At 41.6% G+C, this 17,073-nt stretch overlaps 1 protein-coding gene across 1 annotated transcript; it reads left to right on the top strand.

The window, feature by feature from the left end:
• Positions 1-824: 824 nt before the first annotated feature.
• On the top strand, positions 825-9,110 carry Npy5r (neuropeptide Y receptor Y5). The gene is made up of 2 exons (XM_050162235.1): positions 825-985; positions 6,902-9,110. The coding sequence occupies exon 2, from the start codon at positions 6,911-6,913 to the stop codon at positions 8,309-8,311; it is 1,401 nt and encodes a 466-aa protein (XP_050018192.1). The 5' UTR covers positions 825-985; positions 6,902-6,910; the 3' UTR covers positions 8,312-9,110.
• The last annotated feature ends 7,963 nt before the right edge of the window (positions 9,111-17,073 follow it).

The raw sequence follows: 17,073 nt of genomic DNA, 5'->3' as shown, positions 1-17,073 counted from the left end.
AGCTTCAGTCGACACAATGCCTTCAGTCCTACAGCCCAGCCTGTAGCAGGCAATGCCACAGATTATCATCATGATAGGGAGGGAAATACACTGTTAGGACAGGCTACATCCTGAGACATACAGCTCCACCAAAGAAGCCTACAGTGTTTGCTAACTGGTAATTGGCCAAATACTGAGGCAATCTTGCTAAAATGATGCAGATCTTGACAGGCTTAAAAGTGGAAATCAAGCTGTGATACAAAGGATCTGACAGGGTTTGTCTGTTTCTGTTTATTTTTTATGTTAATCTTTACGTTTTTTAAGACAACAATTAAACACACACACACACACACACACCCTTCCATCCTTTCCACTTCACCCTTCTTCCCCAGGTTCCCCAGGTCCATGTCCCTTGCTCTCACCCACACTACCCTTGGAGTTGAAGTTGGTCCCATTGTCTGTCTTGCATGGTGCATCACAGCGTGCTTCCCCCAGGTTTAAGTCAACTTCCCACCTAGACTTCTCCATGTGAGAGAGGCAAGAAAGAGATGTTCTGTTTGGAATTTGCATTGCTTTCCCCTTTCCCCTCTCCCCGACCCCACACACAAACAAAAGGTCTCAGGAAAAAAAAGCCCATTCTCACACAGCTGAGAACAGGACTAGTAAACATATGTGGGACCCCTAAGTTAACTCCTGGAACCAGAACACAGGGTGGCAGGACACATCCCGAATCCAAGAACTGATCCCTGGGGCCTCCGATTGGGATGTCCCTAAGCCGGGCTATGGTGGCCCTGGAGCAAGCGATCTTGAGCCGGGTCTCCGGGGTTTGGGGACAGTCACGTGTTCTCGAGGCGCTTCTAAAACCCTGACGGCTCGGGGCCCCTCCTTCTCACGGCCGCCTCCAGGTCCTGCTCCTGCCGCCGCCGCCTCCGCCGCCAGCAGAAGCGACCGCTCTCAGCCGCGTACCCCGGAGTCCAGGCAACCACGGCGGCTGGAACATCCTGAGGTACCCACTCCAGGCCTTTCCTGCCTCTACCGGAATCCCGCATCCCTGTCCTGGGTCCTGGAGCATCTTGCGGTTTCCAAGAGGGTGGGGTGCGGACCCGGAGGTAGCGCGATTGGGAAACGGGATGGAGGTGGAGAAACCTCAGTTGTCAGGCGGGAAGGGAGAGTGAGGGGTATGGTCGCAGCTGAACCTTTCCTTGTTTGGCAGGTTCCTCCTGTGCCAAACTCGCGGTGGAGCAGGCTCCTGCTAGATCTTATCCGATCCTCTCAAAAGGGTCCCGAGGATAGGGAGGAGGGATGGACGAAGCGCTGTCCCTGGCTGGGTGGGTGCCCGGGGTGCAGCCTGGTGGGCGTCTGAGGTGGGGGGAACCACAGCAAACGGGGTGCCCAGGCCGGCTACCAGCCCTAGCCGAGCTCTGGCGGTGCTCAAGACCCTACCAGCTCCTTGGGTGATCAGATGCCTCCTTGTCCCACAGCTGGCCACACACTGGGAGACTGCTGTGCACTTAGGTTTGCAAGGTGACCAGCAGGAAATAGCCATCCACACACCTGAATTCCAGAAAAGGGAATCCTTACTTCTGCGTTTACAGACCTGTACTTTAGCGATTCAAAGAACATCTTGTTAGATGGAACATCTTGTTAGAATTGGGGGTGGGGGGGTGCCGTAATCTGTGACAACAGCCTGAGACTGAATGCATTTCAAATTTCAGATGGCTCAAGGAGAAAGAGACTGTGTTCCTAAGAGTCTAGAATGGGTAGAAGAGCCGTGGGTATCTGCATGTTTGTTAATTCAACAGGACTGTGTTTATTCGTCCAGGGCCAATTTTTGCAGGATTTTGCCTAGCAGAACAACACACCACAAGTATACGTGGAGACATGGAATCGTGCCATCTCTGCAAGACCACAGCAAACAGGCAGTTGATAGTTGATCACTAGAGGGGATCTACATATATTTAATATTTCTGCATGCTTGATACCTTTTGCGAGAATGATACACGTTTTTATTAAGCAGGGAAGTACTGTAGCAGAGAAACCTTGCTTACATGTGTGGATCCATCTCTCTCTATCCTTTGAGTCACTGTGGTTTCTCCTCTTGCTACTTTTAAGAACGAACTTACTTATCTACTCTCTCAGCACCCTTTATGTTCATTCTGACTTCAGTGGTGTCACATGCAGATCAGCTTATGAGAAAATTGCAATGAATACTCACAGATATGACTTCTGTAAAGTTGCCACAGTTTAACGAACACCCCCCACCCCTCCTCCATTGTGTTACTCAGGAAACTGAACTTGAGCATTTCAGGGGAGAAATTGGGATGGTGAGAAAGAGAACAGGGTAGAAATGAAGAACTCATGTGGTCTGAATCGCAATAATTCTTTCTGCAATAATATTTCTTTATGCAGTTGTTAAAGCATCCTGTCTTCATGACTTCCAGCGTCATCTAAGATGGATTAAGGCTCTCTTATGACGTTGCTTTCATCATCTATAAAATATTTATCTGCATAAAGCCATGCTGTAAGGAGTTGATTATTGCACTGATGAAAAGCAGAGGATTGTTACGTAGACTGAGATTTCTGTGACTCACTTGCTTTTTTTTTAAAAAAAAATAAACAAAACAGCAACAAAAGAAAAAAACAGGAGAAAGTACAGGGGTGAGTGTAATCAAGATCTTTGATTTGTTATTTATCTATTCATTTTGTTTCAAAGTAGCTCCCCGGCTTTGCATTTTCAGCTGTAAAACGGATGACTTCCAGCCAATGCCTAGTGGTTAAACTGCCCTCTAAGTGTAAGGAGACAGTTTTAAAGAAACCAATTAATGTGTCCTCCCACACATGGTGCGGCCTCTATAATTTGGCTGTGAGAAGTCAGTCAGGGAAGTGAAGATTTGCAGAAGGTACTCCTGTTCAGAGTACCTGCTGTCACGTGTGTGGATGTGCCGTTGTGTGACGGTGGGTGGTGTGGCCGCCTTCTCAACACAGTGTACTCGGAACAGTGTGCTGACCATATCCTGTGTTCAGTCAAGGCTTGTTTAATGACAAGGAGTAACATCCACTAAAGTGGCCTCCATCTTAAAATTATCTTTGGTATCTACTTAAAATAAAAGAATAATTTAGGAAAGAAATGTTGCTGTCCATTTTCCCCAGTGTCCAGTAAATCCTTCATCTGGTATTTTTTTTTTTTTGGTCTGTCATGAAATGAGTAGTTTTTTTTTTTTTTGTTATTTGGTAAATGCACAGAATTTCCACATATTCAAAGCAAGCATGTTTTAGTAAAACTGTGTATTCGGGTATACATCTCCACTTTACTAAAAAGAATTGTAACATTTTGAGCAGTTTTAGTTTCTTGTTGGCCATGTGTCATTATCAATGAAGATACTGCATTTGAGTAGTTGAAGGGCTAAACTATGGTTATTGTCTATATAGTTATCTCATTTCAGACTATTTAAAGCTCCCGATTTCAGTGGGTGTATATATACATACACACGTAGACATGCAAACACATAGACATACTGTATCCTGAGAATTCACAGAGCCATTCATTTCTGTTATTGTAAATCTGGGAACATTAAGCTACCTGTCTAAAATGATTAGTAACAAATATTTACTTAGTATCCAATAGAGCTGATATGCTTTATTATACTTCTCACTATTGGTAAAATAATGAATAACTTCCCCGTTTCTGATTTAATCTAATCAAAAGATGGGATGTCATGTTTTAGCGATAATATGACTTTTGACCCCAAACTCTATGTAAGTATGAGCTTGTGCTGGATCCTGAAACTTGTGCCTCACACATGCTAGACAGACAAGCCTTCTGCAAAAGGACTGGAGCCTCAGGCCTTCAAAATCATATTTTTTTTGTTGCAGAAAAAAAAATCTACATTTCTTTATTCTCTTAGAAATTGACAGCAATTTTATTCTGAATGTTATATAGCAAGAAAGCACAAAGCTATTGTAGATGTCTGTGTCCCATTTGTCCCTTATCCTTGCTTCTTCAGTCATAGAAGAAAAATTCAATTAGTGACTACTGACCTACCACAAGTTTAAGAGAAAAGGGTTGATTCAAAAAAGTGAGTCAAAAGTACAGGCAGGCGGAGGAGTATTGTTACAAACAGCCCGTGCACATCCCAAGTATAAATAGGATCATGAACAAGCCACAAAGGACCCAGCGGTTGGTCACCAGAACTCAGGAAATGGGGTTGAAGCACAAGTCAAGGCCGCTTTCATTAGAAGCACACTGACTTCCCGACAGCGGTGGCTGGAAGGCTATTGTCTGGTCATATGGTGAGTGGGATGATTCAGGGGACCGTGTGAGTCACTGTTGTGCCAGCTATCCTCTTTCCCTCGAGTCAGAACCCATGGAAACTGATGGTTAGGGTCTAAGACCAATGCACACAGTCTGGAGCTTCTGGTTTAATTTTCTTTGGAGGGGTGTGGATAGTTTCAGAAAGTTGTTCCAGCAGCGTGGAGTCAGTGGTAGTGCACAGGGCATTAAGTTTTCTTAAACAGTAATAGCTATGCGAATATGACTGCGAGAGAAAGGAAGTTAGTCTTGGTTTAAAATGTTTTCTGTGAATAGAAGCATCCTAGTTTGTAAATGTATTGAATCATGACCCGTAGGTTCATCAGAAATTGAAGAGAACATTGCTTACTCCTACTATTTTAGTAATTTTTATTTACTACTGCAGAAGTTAAGTAAGTAAATGTATGTTGGTATATAATAAAAGTCGTTCTTAACTGTGTGTATGAGTGTATACTAACATCTATTTATCTACCTATCAATCGTCTATCAATCACCTATCTATTATCTGCCAACCATCTATCAATGTATCATCATCATGTATCTATGCATCTGTGTATCTATCTACCTATGCATGTATGTATGATGTAGTATCTATCTATCTATCTATCTATCTATCTATCTATCTATCATTCTTTCATTTTATAGCACTATATATTTACCAGAGTTAATTAGCGATTGTATGAGTTTTCACTAGGAAATTATTTTTTGAAAACAGAAAGTACCCCTGAGTATGTTACCATGTCTATACTCCCAAGACTTCAGAAGCTGAAACAGGAAAATGGTATGCTCAAGACTAGCCTGGGCAACATAGTGAAAACCTATCTCAAAAAAGTTCTCAGTTACGATAGAGAGAGAGAGAGAGAGAAATTCTTCTCCTTTTGCTAATGTATTAGAGGCTTCTTATCCCTACACTGAGCAGTATCCAAATCTCTAATCTACGGAGACGAAGGGGTATGTAATACAGGATGACTGTCACTGTTTCATTTGATACAAAAATCATAAGAGGTCTCATTAGTTTCACTTCTATGTCTAAAATTAAAATATTATTCTTCCTGGAAACAAGATGAACTCATGGGATCTTTCTTGAAATGACATTTATGAGTAATTTTTAGATTAAAAAGCAAACAGGCAATCTGTTTTCCAACAGAACTGCTGGTCAACCCACGGTTCAAGTCCACGAGACTGAAAACTGATCCTGAGTTATTCGGTCAGCTTCCCGAGCCTTTGATGAATGAATATTGCATACACCTAGGTTTGGGATGAGGCTGCATGTGTGGGGAGTTTAAATTTGAGCACTGCACAAACTAGACCACATTTTGATCACTAGATTTTTTTTTTCTCTGAGATTTTTTTTTATCCACGCATAAGTATTTGACAGCCAGTGATAAAGCCACTGTGGCATGTGATGTGGTAGGTGCCACGAAGAGTAAGGAGCAGCTTGTATTTCCCATGGCTTGGAAGCAAATGCAGTAAACTGGAGACATTATGATGGCCGCGTGAAGCAGACTGCAACGCCAGTGTCCGAGAGATGTAATCTCACTGTCGTGGGAATTCTAAGGAGATCACATCCAACTTAACAGAAAGGGGACACTTTAGGAAAGGTGACCTAAAAGTATTCTTATTAGCGTAAAGTAATTAATCATAACAAGGAGATTCATCATCACATTTTCACACAGCTACATAATACGTTTTGATCATGTTACTCCCAGCACCTTCTCTCTCCCCTCTTCCTTTTCCTCAGCTACCTCCACTCCAGTTTCCTGTGATGTGTGTATGTGTGTGTGTACGCATGCGTGGATATATATATATATATATATATATATATATATATATGTATCCCAGTGAGTTTTCTAAGCCATGAGAGGAGATTTGCTTATAGGGGAAGAGACACTTTCCAACGTCTACCTCTCTGCCATCAATCATTAACTGCTTAGAAATCCCGAGGTAGGGTTGGGGTTCCAGAAACCTCTCTTCCGTCTTCAGCAGGGTATGGTCAGGCCCCTTCTTGGACAGAAAGTCATTGCTTGCGCAGGTAATCATAGCTGCTAAAAGCTCAAGAGAGCAACAACCACGACATGCTCTGACATCCATCAGCACGCCATACCACTCTCCGACTTACTCTTTCTGCCCCTTCTTCTACGCTATTTCCTGACATTTAGAGAGAGTAACATAGATGCAAACTTTTGGTTTGATCTCGATAGATGGAAAATAATTTTGAAAGGTAGGATTATAGGCTAATATCATACTTTTGACATCTTGACCAGAGAATAATAGTATGAGGCTACTATACAATACGTATCTTAACATTTTTCTCTGCATTTTTCTTTTTTATTTCTTCTTATGTTATTTATGAAATAAATTTGAACAACAAACTCTATGACTTGAGAAGAAGATAGCAGTGTGTAAAACTGGTGATAGATTGAAGCTTTCTGTAATTATTATTGCTGACTTTGTACCAAATTTAGAACCAAATCAAGGGTCCTTTATGGTCTTAGAGTTCTGTGAGGGAATGGGGGCGAGCTATAGAATTTAGTTTTGTTCTGAGGACTTGACGTTAGAGTAGTGTGTGATTTTACTTCAAGCTGCTAACGGACATGGTCTTATTCCAAGCAGGACTGCAGAATGGATTTTGAACTCGAAGAGCATCTTAACAAGACGATTGTCGCGGAGAACAGTACTGCGGCTGCTCGGAAAGCTGCCTCCGGGGTCTGGGATGACTACAGAGGTACAGAGAACAATACCGCGGCTGCCCGGAATGCTGCCTTTCCTGTCTGGGATGACTACAGGGGCAGCGTAGACGATTTACAATACTTTCTGATTGGTCTCTATACATTTGTAAGTCTTCTTGGCTTTATGGGAAACCTACTTATTTTAATGGCCGTTATGAAAAAGCGCAATCAGAAGACTACCGTGAACTTTCTCATAGGCAACCTGGCCTTCTCCGACATCCTGGTGGTGCTGTTCTGCTCGCCTTTCACACTGACCTCTGTCTTGTTGGATCAGTGGATGTTCGGCAAAGCCATGTGCCACATTATGCCTTTCCTTCAGTGTGTGTCCGTCCTCGTTTCGACTCTGATTTTAATATCCATTGCCATTGTTAGGTACCATATGATAAAGCATCCCATATCTAACAACTTAACAGCAAACCATGGCTACTTCCTGATAGCTACTGTCTGGACCCTGGGCTTTGCTATCTGTTCTCCCCTCCCCGTGTTTCACAGTCTTGTGGAACTTAAGGAAACCTTTGGCTCAGCCTTGCTGAGCAGCAAGTATCTGTGTGTTGAGTCGTGGCCTTCTGATTCGTACAGAATTGCTTTCACCATCTCTTTATTGTTAGTTCAGTATATTCTGCCTTTAGTTTGTCTAACCGTAAGTCATACTAGTGTCTGCAGGAGTATAAGCTGTGGATTGTCTCACAAAGAAAACAGACTGGAAGAAAATGAGATGATCAACTTAACTCTTCATCCTTCCAAAAAAAGTGGGAACCAGACAAAACCCCCCAGCAGTCAAAAGTGGAATTACTCATTCATCAGAAAGCACCGAAGAAGGTACAGCAAGAAGACAGCATGTGTCTTACCCGCTCCGGCAGGACCCTCCCTGGAGCACCACCCAACAGTTCCGGAAAACCTGGGCTCGGTCAGAAGTCAGCTCTCTTCATCCAGTAAGGTCATCCCAGGGGTCCCAACCTGTTTCGATGTGAAACCTGAAGAAAACTCAGATGCTCGCGAGATGAGAGTCAGGCGCTCCATCACGAGAATAAAGAAGAGATCTCGAAGTGTTTTCTACAGACTGACCGTACTGATACTAGTGTTTGCTGTGAGCTGGATGCCACTCCACCTTTTCCACGTGGTGACTGATTTCAATGATAACCTCATCTCCAACAGACATTTCAAATTGGTATACTGCATTTGTCACTTGCTAGGCATGATGTCCTGCTGTCTTAACCCAATCCTATACGGATTTCTCAATAATGGGATCAAAGCAGACTTGAGAGCCCTTATACACTGCCTTCACATGTCCTGATTCCTTGTTTAATAAGGGAAGGAGAAATATTAAGATTGTCTAAAATACATCTGTACTAATGATGTACGTATTCAGTTAATTTACATGAAAGTGTCCTGGATCTTAATGCCAGTCCATAATGTCTGTAAGATAATTTTAATGTTATAATATGGTTAATTCAGTTGGTTGTACAGAGTCAATGTCAATCTAATCCGTGACGTCATGTTTTAAAGTAGTTACATTTCATGTCATTGGTGATAATGGGTAGTACTTTTTGTTTGATGTAAAAGTGATAGCTAACTAAATTGATATTTTGTACAAAAATGTAAGGAGCCAAATGATTCTTACAAGAGAGAATATTTAATATAGATTTAAGGACTTTCTATTATCTAGATATCCTCATTTCTATTTCACAGGCTTCTTAATAATTTTTGTAAAGTACAAAAATATTTAATATGCCCCCCAAACTCTAAACTCTACTATAAATGTATGCTTAAATCACGATTATAAATTTACAAGACAATGATTCTCTCCTGTTATTGAAGATCGGTGAAATTATCAGTCTAACCTGGATATACTACTACTATTAATAATTGATTATCAAATACAAATAGGTTTTAAATCTTGTTTAGATTTACATCACATTAAAAGCTATCAAATAAAAGTTGCTTTCATATACACTTTTCATGTTCTAAAATGTGAAGTCTCAAAGGTGTCTGTATTTACAATTATTAAATAACTTCTAAGACTATTCTAAAACTTCACAGAGGGTGTGATTGGTTAACTGTTTGTTAATATAAAATAAAAGTAAATAACAGATTTCATGTTATTTCTATATTGTGTGTGTGTGTTAGGTATCATGCTGTCTCGCTAAAGTGAAGGTAATCTCATTTGTTGATTTTTTTTTTCATTTGAGCTCATTTGATGATGCTACAGTTATTTGTTTGATTGGTTTTTTTTTTTTTTTTTTTTTTTTTGTAGAACTGGGTATGGAATGCAAGGCCTTCTGCATGCTAGCAAGTGCTTTGCCTCTGTTCCCTAGCCAGGGCTAAATCCCTATAAAAATAATGGATTATTTGCACTTGTAAGTTAGATGCATAAATAGTATTGATGTCTTCAGTACTTATTATTGATTTAAGAATTCCCCTTTATTGATTCCTGTTAACCACAAAGGAAAACAATAAAAACAAACAACCACCCACAGAAAGGCTCTTTAGGTTTGCAAGTAACAGGCAATTCTTGTGTTTATTCAATTAAAAGTCCCCAATTTTTCTGTCTACACTGTTCTTCAATCCTTGGAGAGGTCTGTGCACAGAAGAAACGTCTCTGCTTTGCTATGGTACAGAAAATGGTGCCGGGTCCCAAGGTGGTCTCTGATGGCTCCTGCTGGGCTGCAGCAGAAGTTTCTGTGCCTCTCCAGCCTTTTTCTGTTATATAATGTATGGTCCCTTAGTGAGGTTGGAGCTTAATCCTCAGCCCCATAAGCCACCTGTGCAACCAGAGGATAACATTGGTCTTGAGTCTCAGACACACTTAACCATACCACTCCAAGCTTAGGCTGTCAATCTTCTTTTAGAATCTTGCTCTGCAGTCGGGGACCTCACCCTTTGTCAAGTCTGGGAACTGATAGGACACTTGACATCCTTGAGATTCATGAGAACTAATGACATTCTCACACGAGTCTCATAGAACTGGTATCGGCAGCATGGCTTCCTCGGGCCTACTGTCTGCCCTACCGCCCTTCAGTATCTAGCTCATGTCGGCACGTCAGCATGCTGCTCTCCTCTCTTCTCCTTCCAAAGACGACCACAGCCACATGCCATCTTAGTTTTCCTGTAAGCTATTTGGAGTTACCTTAATGTTTTTCCCTGTGTGTTTGCACCACTACCAAAAAGGGGAGAAACCCAAGTTGGTTTGACTTTCCTCCCCCTCCTCTTTTTTAACCCTAAGGCTTCTGATTTTTTTTTTTCTTGATCAGATCTCTCTCACTATATCTTCCTCCTTCTCTGTGCTGTATGTGGCTTCCAATAAAGCTGTGTTTAGAACTTCCAGGTTTGTCTTCAGAAGCCAGGCTTCTATTGTAAAAAACCATCTTACAGTGTTTGGATCAACTAAGGTCTCACTGTGGACAAAGGAGAGTCTTAGCAAGAGAATGGGCTCTCATTTAAAGCACTGAACATTCTCACTTTCTCCAGGGTAACCAAGTTCAAGGTTTGCTGCTAGGTGAAATGGAAAACAATACCAACAAGGCCAAAGATAAATCCATGTGGACACATTCCATTCCCTTAGAGAACCTATAAGCAGAAAATGTACAGTAACTGCTACGCTTCTCCGAATTTATAGTTGCTGATTGATGAACTTGTTAAACTAAGTAAACTAATTTGAGGCGGGTAAACTATTGAACCCAAAGGAAGCGATTTATCTTCCCTAGCTAAGACTAAATGTTCTTAATAATTGAAAGTTAAGGAGTTTCAGTGGATTGTTGGCTAGAAGCCACTGAAGCTGGGATTCATGGTTTCAGAACATTATCATGAGTGATAATTTCTTCCCTGAAATTTCTTAGTGAGCTCAGCAATCTTCCTTCAGCCATCTCTCCATTGCTCAAGGGCTGATTACATTACTGTGTTTCGATTCTCCGTGGGATCTGGCATCATTGCTGGTTCAATCGCATCCTCCTAAAACCACGACTGGGGAAGTAGATGGAGTTGAAATTATAAAACAGTCAACCTCATTACCTCTTAACAATTACTCAAAAATATTTAATCCAGGAAGCAGGTTCAATTGAGTTTTGTGGTTATTTTGATTACCCCCGCTGTCTGCTACCCATTACAGTGCGTAACAAAATGCTGCATGGCAGAGGATTCAAGCTGAAGGGAGGGCAAAGTGCAACGGGAACGAAGTAGGCGTGAGGAGCTCCAGGTTAAGATCGTTCTAGCTAAGTGCATGACCACTAAAGACCTGCAGCCCTAGCCTCAGCTTAGCCTCTTTAACTCATGAGGGAATTTAATGGCCACTGTTTTAAGCTGTGCTTTATTAAGGGGTTAGTGGAGACTCTTCAGTATTTTTTGGCAGCGGGTCTCTGACTTTCATGTGGTCCCTTGCCACATGACACCTTCCATCATATGGAGTGGCAGCGTGAACACTTTTGCCAGATGCCAGCACTTGGCACTGCCCTTCTAACCTGCACAACTGTGAGCAGCATGTTTCTTTACAGTTATCCCTGTTTGGAATGACAGAAGCCAGACTAAAACATAAACGGTTGACAGGCCTCCCCTGAGTATTTGGGATGTGTAACTATGTAATCAAATTATCGTTATTTAGTGGGCCCTTGAACAATGGAGATATGACTGAGCAAAGGCTGTTTAACTCACAAAGTGGGGCTCCACAGAAGTGCTTAGAGCTCATAATATTTTTCTTAAACCATTAATCTCCATCTTATTCACTGCTCCCAAGAAGAACAAGAAGAGACCTAGAGAACTCCTGCTCATTTGGTATTTTCCTTCTGAGAAAGAGAAAATTAATGACAAGAAGTATTAAAAAAGAGATGTATTGATAGAAGGAGCCATTATGGGGCTAGCAAGAAATCTGGCACTAGGGAAATTTCCAGGAATCTACAAGGATGACCCCAGCTAAGACCCTAATAAATCGTGGAGAGGGTGCCCTGTAGTCAGATTGACAACTATCTTAAATGTCATCATAGAACCTTCCCCTATCAACTGATGGAAATGGGTAAAGACCCACAGCAGAGCACTGGGCTGAGCTCCCAAAGTCCAGTCAAAGAATGGAAGGAGTGAGAATACAAGCAAAGAGGTGAAGACCATGATGGGCACACCCACTGAAACAGCTTACCTGAGCTAATGGGAGCTCAGCAACTCCAGCAAAGAACCAACATAGGACCAAACTAGGCCCTCAGTGATGGTTGTATGTCTGGGGCAAAAAACAAACAACTACCTCATTTGCATACACATATTCAAGAACAGTGCTGACTATTATGAAATTAATCACTACCTCAGGCCAGGGTTTTCTTAGGTGGTTATGGAAGTTTTAAGAGACACAAATAGGTTCTGTTTAAGTGTTTATTAAAATGGTATTTATTATTTTTATCTCTTCTTTAAACGGAGCAGTTTTGTGAGTGCACACGGGCGCATTTTGCCAAGGATCATATATAGTTAACACAATTCAAAAAAAAAATGCGTCAGCAAGTCAGCAGGGCCATTAGTAAAGTCTTTAGCAGGACACCGCAACCCACAGCGATACTTGGGACCACTGTGCATGGCAACAATGTGAGCCACTTTACATCTCTAAGGCTTCAGGGATCCGTCATGACTTAAGAAATCATGCTGCTCTTCCAGGGTGTCCGATTTCAGTTCCTAGCACCCTGGTCAGGCAGCTTAACTGTAACTCTAGTGCCAGGCAAGGCAATGCATCACTCTCTTTTGGACTGTGAAGACACCCAAACACACACACACACGCACACACACACACAAACACATACACACACACACAAAAACCTAAATAAAATATGTCTTTAAAAAGACATTGACTAAATCACAAATTAATGAGGAGAGTAAGTAGGGTAGATGATAGCTATAAAACTGGCTTATCCAACAATTTTAATGAGATGAAGTATTTAATTAAAACTTCGTATAGCATACTAAGATAGCTCTCTTTGTAGATACAATACTGTGTCTAAGGTTTATTTTTATATTTACTTATTTCTATGTGTGTGGGCACAGATGTGCACCAGCACTCAATGGAGGTCAGAGGACACCTGGAGGTCAGGCTCTCTGCCCACCATGTGGATCCCAGAGTGTGAGCGCAAGCCACAGGCTTGGGGGCAAGCATCTCTACCTGCTGGGCTATCTTACCCCTTCTTAAGAAAATATTGTTAAATATAGTAAGTAACTGGACCATTTTGCTATTTGGTAATTGATTATTTAAATTCAATTAAAGCTTTCAGAGAGATGTTCTGTGAATAAAAACCTGAAATTCCAAGGTATTTAGCTATTTAGAACTAAAATACAAAAACATATCTTAAGATCCGTAATTATGTATGGGACTTGAAAGCTTCAAAATTTAGCTTGTGAGGCAGGTTTGTAGAAATATTTTAGCATATTATTTACTTCATAAATCCTTTTTAGCCTCTAAATATTCAGGTTAAAGCAATCTACTATCAAAAAGTATTTTTATTTGTAAACTTGGAACATTATTTCAGCTTATATGAAGAAAATTCAATATCATGTGTAAACCTAACAGCCATCAAAGTCCATTCAGAGTGGCAGTGTGTGTTGGCAGAATGTACCACTTGAGTTACACTTCCGTTCAGTGACAGAACACCATGACCAAGGGACTTTTAGGATTCCTGGCTCCAGAGGAGAGTCCGTTGTGGTAGGGGAGGCATGGCGGCAAGCAGCCCAAGCGGGAAGCCGCAAGAGCACTCTCTAACTGCAGCTGTGGTGTGAGAGCCACCTGGAAGGGAGTGGGGCTACAGACTCTCACCGCCCACCTCCATCGACATCTTCCTCCAGCAACGCTGCACCTCCTCATAGTACCCGGAATGGTGCCCTCAGCTGAGCACCAAGAGCGCAATGCCCCTGGGGGCAATTCTCATTCAGATGGGGGCAATATTCCCCCTGAGATGTAGGGAATATTGCTCAACGTCACTTCAAATATAATATCCATCCTTGTCAAATGAATACTTTGGCGTAGTAAGCTTCACCTTGGATAGTTTCTATAGACACCGCTGTTGTACACATTTATATAGCCCTGGACGAAAAGCTCGTGTGGTAATCCAGCGGACAGAAGCAAAGCCGACTAAGGCCCTCACCATCCCGCCCAGGATTCTACCCACTTGCTTTCAGCGTCTGCTCAGGACTGCTGGCTTGACCTTTCCACATTCGATACTAACCATCTGGAATCCTCTTTCTCAGTTATCTACCTTTGTTTCTTATACTACATTTTTTTTTCCATTTTCCATATCACTGTTTAAAAATTTCTTTTTACATCCAGAGTAAAACTGGGACAAACGACTCATACTTTCATTTTGACGATTCTTAAGAAGAAGAATGGATTCTGATCAAAAGAAACTTGATTTTTTTTCCCCACTGACCATAATGGAAAGATGTGATTCTGTTTAAGCCTGTTCTTTAGTTGAAGCACTGGCTTCTTCAGATCACGGCATTGTCCTGGAAGGACAGAAGCAGCAAAGCTCTGAATTCACATTCATCTTCCAATTCCTGTCCCATAATGTCTACTTTTTCTGTCTTTATTACACACACACACACACACCAAACCAAAAAAAAAAAAAAAAAACCCATTTTCGTTTTGCTTTTATATTCCATAGGATAGATCGTTCTGGATACTAACATGTAGCCATTTTCCCATTCTATTTCTAGATATTTTAATGGCTGTATCAATTTATTACTTAGTTTAAAGAAGTAGCAGAGCATTGGAGGGATAATAGAGTCGTGAGATATAATATTATATATTTTATATATATATTAGCATTGTGGCTAAGCCATTTTGCTTCTTGGAGAAAGTTTACAACATGCCGTTCTGTGTTTGGGTTTTGTTTTAGTTTGATTTGGTTTGGTTTTTGATAGTTGTGTGGTTTTGATAGATGTATAGCCTTGGAACTTGCTTTATAGACAGGCTGCCCTTAAACTCACAGAGATCCACCTGCCTCTGTTGGCATTAAAGGATTGTGCCACCATTGCCCGGCCCCTGTAGGTTCTTAATTACATGGATATTACTAACCTGAGCAATCAGACAAAACAACAATGGAATGAGAAAACATGACATGCCCACCCCACCCACCCCTCCCCCTCTCAACTCACAGAAATGCAAAATTTAGGGTGATCAGTGTAAGAAGCTGGGATTTTCACTTTGTAATGTTCAGGTTACTACAGAAAGCTGTGGAGTACCTCCGAAGAAGAATTCCTATCATTTTCAGCAAGTTCATCTTACTCTTAACTCAGCCAGCTGCAATCATTTTGATAACAGCTCTTTTGAGACATAAGTAACGTAGCACAAGATTCGTCCTTTTAAGAGTATAATGTAGTGTGTTTAGTGTGGTTATGAAACTGTAAACCTAATATCTCTCCAATGCTAGAACATTTAGTCAACTCCAAAGCCCTGGAATTTATTTGGCCACTTCCTACTTGGGTCTTTCACGTAGATGGGGTCCTTTGTAAGGGCTCCGGAGGGTGTGGCATGTTCAAGGCTCAGTACCGCACAGCAGCCTTTGCCCTTTTTTCACTGTCAATCTTTTTTCTTTTCTTTCTTTCTTTCTTTTTTTTTTTTTTTTTTTTTGGATTTTTCGAGACAAGGTTTCTCTGTAGCTTTTTGGTTCCTGTCCTGGAACTAGCTCTTGTAGACCAGGCTGGCCTCGAACTCACAGAGATCCGCCTGTTTCTGCCTCCCGAGTGCTGGGATTAAAGGCGTGCGCCACCACCGCCCGGCGCTATTGATTGACAGTTAGCTAGGCTGCAGCATGATGTGGCTTCACTTGCAATTTTGATTTAGCACTCGCTGCTGCCAAGGGTGTTGAGCATTTTGCATATGGTCATTAAATGCCTATGTGTCTTTGTCAACACTATTCTAATTGTCAGTCAGCATTTAGCTGTGCTGTATTTCCTTCTATCATTGGGTTGGGAGGGTTCTTTATATTCGTGGGATCTTTGGAGATGACTTAGGAAAAGAATGTTTTGCACAGCAGAAGAGGATCCGAGCCTGGATCCCCAGCACACACACATAAAAAGCATGGTGGCACATTCTTGTCATCCTGGTGCTGGGAGGCTGAGACAGGTACATCCCTGGAGCTTGCTGGCCAGCTAGCTGTGCAGAATTAATGAGCTCCAGGTACAGGAAGAGAACCTGTCTCAAAATTTAAGGTGGGCATATTCATGTAAGTTACTGAGAGTCAGTGTTGACTGAGTGCTCAATCTAAAACAAGGCATTTACACCACATGGCTCGAGCTTAGGCGCCATTGTAGAAGCAGAGCCAGAAAGAACACAAGAGCCAGGAGACAGGGAGAAGGGCAAAATGCATCTGTATGAGAACAGGCCCATTAACAGCAGGCATTAATAGAGGAGGAGCTCAGGGGACTCCATTCCTCCCCTGATAAACTGATAGGTTCTAGAAGAAAGGGAGTTCCTGTCTTCAGTGTTGGACCACTAGTACCACCTCAGCCCCAACTCTCTAGTCCCAGTCACTACAAAATCAAAAGTCATGAATGTGACAGAGAATTTTTGCGGGAGAGATAACTGGAATTGTACTGTACAAAAGGAATAGACAGGAAATAAGAGAAGGCAAGAGGGATATAAATGGAGATAGAGGAACTAGAACACATTATGTATATGTATACATATGTATATATGACTATTAGAGAACTAAACACAAAACAAGATGAGAGATAAAGGACAATCTCTGGACTTCATAAACATATATACAAGGAAATGCTTATACAGCACACACACAAGAGAAAGAAAAGACAGAGAAAAAGAGAGCAAGAGACACAGCGAGAGAGACAGAGAGATACATACACACACATAGAGAGAGACAGATGTAAGTGGAGGCTGCTCGTTCATTTCCCAGCTGCTTAGACCTGAATAATCACACAGACACTATATTAATTACTACACTGCTTGGTCAATAACTCAGGAATATTTCTAGCTAGCTCTTACATCTTAAATTAATCCATTTCTCTTAATCTGTTTATCTCCACAAGCCTATGGCTTACCAGGTAACGTTATGATTGGCGTCTTTCTCCTTCAGCAGGTAC

Source organism: Alexandromys fortis, unplaced genomic scaffold (assembly GCF_014885135.2).
Source record: "Alexandromys fortis isolate MF-2015 unplaced genomic scaffold, M_Fortis_MF-2015_v1.1 scaffold_110, whole genome shotgun sequence".
Taxonomy (NCBI): Eukaryota; Metazoa; Chordata; class Mammalia; order Rodentia; family Cricetidae; genus Alexandromys; species Alexandromys fortis.
The sequence above is the reverse complement of the archived record's forward strand: the minus strand, read 5'-3'. Positions and strand labels throughout refer to the sequence as shown.